The sequence below is a fragment of the Apodemus sylvaticus genome, chromosome X, assembly GCF_947179515.1.
Source record: "Apodemus sylvaticus chromosome X, mApoSyl1.1, whole genome shotgun sequence".
NCBI lineage: Eukaryota > Metazoa > Chordata > Mammalia > Rodentia > Muridae > Apodemus > Apodemus sylvaticus.
The window spans coordinates 50,424,809-50,428,708 of NC_067495.1; the positions used below are offsets into that span (position 1 = coordinate 50,424,809).

A 3,900-nucleotide genomic window follows, 5' to 3' on the forward strand; every position below is an offset into this window, starting at 1 on the left:
GAGGCTATGTCATTATCCTGTTACTATGAAGGAAAGATTTAAATATCAAAAGGAAACAACTGTTTCTATCCCCAAATAAAAATAGTATGGTTCATGGGTCCTCATTTCAATTATTTGTATTCATAAAGGATAAATCTCAATCTTTTGTATCTGAGCTTCACACTAACTCCAACTTTATTTGCTTAAAACTTTTAACATCATCAGCCTGTGAAAAAATGCACTGTGAGGTGTAGACTCATCTTGTCATTGAAATTCAAAGAAATCTCTTTTTAATTTTTGATCATTGGTAAAATCTTTACCCTAAAACAAGATGTATTTTTAAAACTTGAATCAATGAAAACATGAAAGAAATATGAAATTAAGACTGATTCTGGTGGCCCACTTAAAAAAAAATCATTATGAAGACAATGGCTCTGAATCTGAGAATAACAAATATACTAAGTTCCAGGAACACCATTCCCTCCACACCCAAGGAAATAATCTGAGTACTGAGTTAACAATCCAGAATTCATGTTCGCCTCCCGACTGCCATGTCACTAGTACAAATTTAAGAGTCATGATTCTTTTTGACATTTACAGTTTAAACATATAAGCTCATGTTAAATAACAACTTGTCTGTCAAAAGTACAGGAAAAGAAAGAACAATTATTTAATTAAAACCTTTTTAGTTTTTTTGTTTTTGATTATTGTTCAAGATGCTGTTCTTTAGCAAAAAGCAGTTTCCATAGCGTCCACCTCAAATCTTATTGCTTTGCAGCCATGGCATTCCTTCCCTCCATTAAAAACACAATCCAGTGATTAATTGACATGGCTTTTATAGGGGGAGGGGATTGGCAAAGAAAAGACTGAGACAAAATGGCAACTTAAACACGTAAGCATACAATGGGTTTGAGAGAGAAGAGATAGATGATAGAGAGGAAAACATTATTCTAGACAAATGAAATAGCACTGAAAGCCCAGGAGTCGAGCCACAGCCCAAACCATGTCCTACGGAGGTTTCCTTTTCTGTTTCTGATAAAACCTCTCCCCAAATATCACTTTTAATCTTCCCCGGAAGCGGCTTCATCTTTAGAGCCTTCGTCCCCAGACTTCTCGAGTGGGGGGCTCGCAGACTTCTTCTTTTCTGGAGGGCTTTCTGCTTCCTCATCCTCTTCTTTGGGAGAAGGAGTTTTCTCCTTCGATGTCTTTGATGCTGTGGGGCGACCCACTTTCCCTTTGCCTTTCACTGGACTCGGTGTCACTGTAGCCTTTAGTCTGGGTTTGGGCATTTTCTTTTCTTTTCTCTCAGGTTTGGACTTCTTAACCATCTTTTTGTTTTTCTTTTTTGAACTGCCATAATCACTATCATCGTTGTCTTCCATTAGGAAATCTTCATCGCTGCCAGAATCTTTCTCCTGGAATGGCGCCTCATCATCTTCTTCTGGCTCTTCCTCACTGCCAACATCTTCCAAGAGCATCTCTCTCTGCTTAGAAGGTGCTTTAGATGCTGCCTGCCGTTGCTGGCGTACATTTTTATGATCATCTTTTTCATCTTCACTGTCTTCTGCTGAGTGAGAATCATCCTTCTTGGTCTTCATATCTTTTTCTTCTGAGTCTTCACTGTCTTCCTGTGAATTTTTTCCAGATCGCCTCTTATTTTTAGCATCTCGGGGAGATGACCGAATCTTCTTAGCAGGAGGGCCTGAATCTCTTCCATAATCTTCATCTGTATCATCTGATTCCTGAAACTGTGAGTAGTCAACGACCTTCCTATTTCTGACAGGCCGAGACATGTTCGCTATCGAGACGCGACCAAGTCGAGGAGCCAAGGACCAGGACCCCCCTCCCCGCGCACTCGGCGCCCCCCCCCCCCCCTCCGCTCCGGCCAGCCGGGCCGCTGCTGCAGAGCCCCAAGCTGCTTGCTTCTCAGAGTCCGCGGCTGCTTGTTTCTCCCCTTTACTTCTTGACATCCCTTCATCCCTTATACTCCAATATCTCTCAGTGCTTAAGTTTCTCTGTCCCCAGTATAATGCCTCACTACTTGTAATCTACTATTATCCCCTCCTGTAGCATGCCCTCCCTTACAAAACAGGACACTTCTAATTTCCTTGTTTCTATTTGTGCTTTAATTGAAACCTATAAAACAGAAAATTTATTTGATTTGTATATGAGATAGAACATATGGTGCTTGCTTTTATAAGTCTGGGTCACCTCACTAAAATATTTTTTTTTAAGTTCTGTGCAATTACTTGCAAATACTGTCATTTATTTCTTTTTCACTTTTATATCATTTGTATGTTGTTGTAGATTTAGGACAATCCCATTTCCTGAATACTATGAATAGAAGAACAATAAACATAAATGTGCAATTGTCTTTGTAGTAGAATCAGTAGTAGTGCTTCTACTCTCTTTATTTCTAGTTTTTTTTTTTTTCTGTTTTTATGAAACATCTAGGATGACCTTTAAAGTGACTTCAGTAATTTACAATCCTTTTGTCAGTCAATAAGAGATCCTGTTTACAGAACTTCAGAGTGCTAGAGAAATTGAGTATGGAGCATGCTTCCACTTACAAGTAAAGGTAAGGATTATGAGTAAGATTTCAATAGCACAGGAAATAAAATAACAATCATCAATGAAAACTCGTGACATTAAAAACCTATTGTGAGATAATGAAAGCTTTAAGTAAATCAAGGAACAATCCTAGGTCAGATAATTAGCATCTAGAATATGCAAAGAACTAAAATAAAATCGCAAAACATCAAAGAAAGTAAATAACCAAATGAAAATTGGACTGTAGAACTTAGTTATACTTCTATTGCTGTGATCAAACATCACTACCAAGGAAACTTATACAAGGAAAGAGTATTTGGAGCTCACAGTTTTACAGAAAGAGGAATATATCACATTTAAGGTGAAGAACAAGGCACCTGGCCAGCAGACAACAGGGAAGAGAAGCTGAGAGCTCACATCTAGATCCACAAACAGGCAGCAGAAAACACACCAGGAATGACTTGGTCTTTTGAAATCTTAATCCTATCTTTGGGGATGCTAGGGGCTTAGCCCCAGCAGTTTATTCTTTTCTTCTTGATTCCTCTTGAGGCAGCAGAGGGAGAAGAGTGTCAGAAGGGCAAGATTTGTCTTGAGAGATATTTAGGGTAGCTGTTTGATAATAAAATGTTTACCTATCTTAAATCTAAGTCACTTTGCTGTGTTTAGTGACTGGCCTGTCTGAGTTCCTCTGAGAACACCAACTGCAGTCTCTGATGTTTACAACCTTATCAAAAAGCAGCAAGGGGATTAAGTAAAGGTTTAATTGCTAGAACCTTTTCCCTCTTGTCCAGATGCCTCTCTTTTATCAGGCTGAGTGGAAGTCTGGAGCAATAAACTTCTATTTAACCAGGAGAAGAAAGTCACATTCACAGAAGCACACAGGCAACTCACATAGAAGCTCACATAAATTCAAACATACAAATTCATGGTTACACATTCATACATCTCCATTCAAACTAGTTGTGCTCACCTTACATATTTATATTATAATTAAATACTTAACAGACACATACATACACACATACTTCCATATGTATGTGGGGCAAAAGACAGAGCTCCACTGCAAAAATAACCTACTTATTCTAGATAAAATAATGAGTGCTAATCTTTATTTCATAGAGAAAGTAAAAGCTTCTACCCCTTTATTGCTGAATGGATTAAAATCAAACCTATAAGAAGAAAGTTTTGTTCTTTTTAGTAAGACTACGGCTGCCTTACTATTAAGAAAATACCTGTTGTGTTCCCTGGTTATAGACAGTTATAGACAGAAGCCTGTCTATAGCTTCTGCTCTCTCTGCAGCTTCTTTTTTCTTTCTCTCTATATTTTGTATATTGGCCTCAGTTTATTTAAGTTGTCTTATAATTTCTAAG

At 38.0% G+C, this 3,900-nt stretch overlaps 1 protein-coding gene across 1 annotated transcript; it reads right to left on the minus strand.

Annotated features, from left to right (window-relative positions):
- Positions 1-426: 426 nt before the first annotated feature.
- On the minus strand, positions 427-1,834 carry LOC127675290 (nuclear ubiquitous casein and cyclin-dependent kinase substrate 1-like). Its single transcript, XM_052171359.1, has one exon. The coding sequence runs from the start codon at positions 1,770-1,772 to the stop codon at positions 1,041-1,043; it is 732 nt and encodes a 243-aa protein (XP_052027319.1). The 5' UTR covers positions 1,773-1,834; the 3' UTR covers positions 427-1,040.
- Positions 1,835-3,900: the final 2,066 nt, after the last annotated feature.

Excerpts from the sequence above, each read along its gene's own strand:
- LOC127675290 (XM_052171359.1), bottom strand. The coding sequence starts at position 1,772 with ATGTCTCGGCCTGTCAGAAATAGGAAGGTCGTTGACTACTCACAGTTT.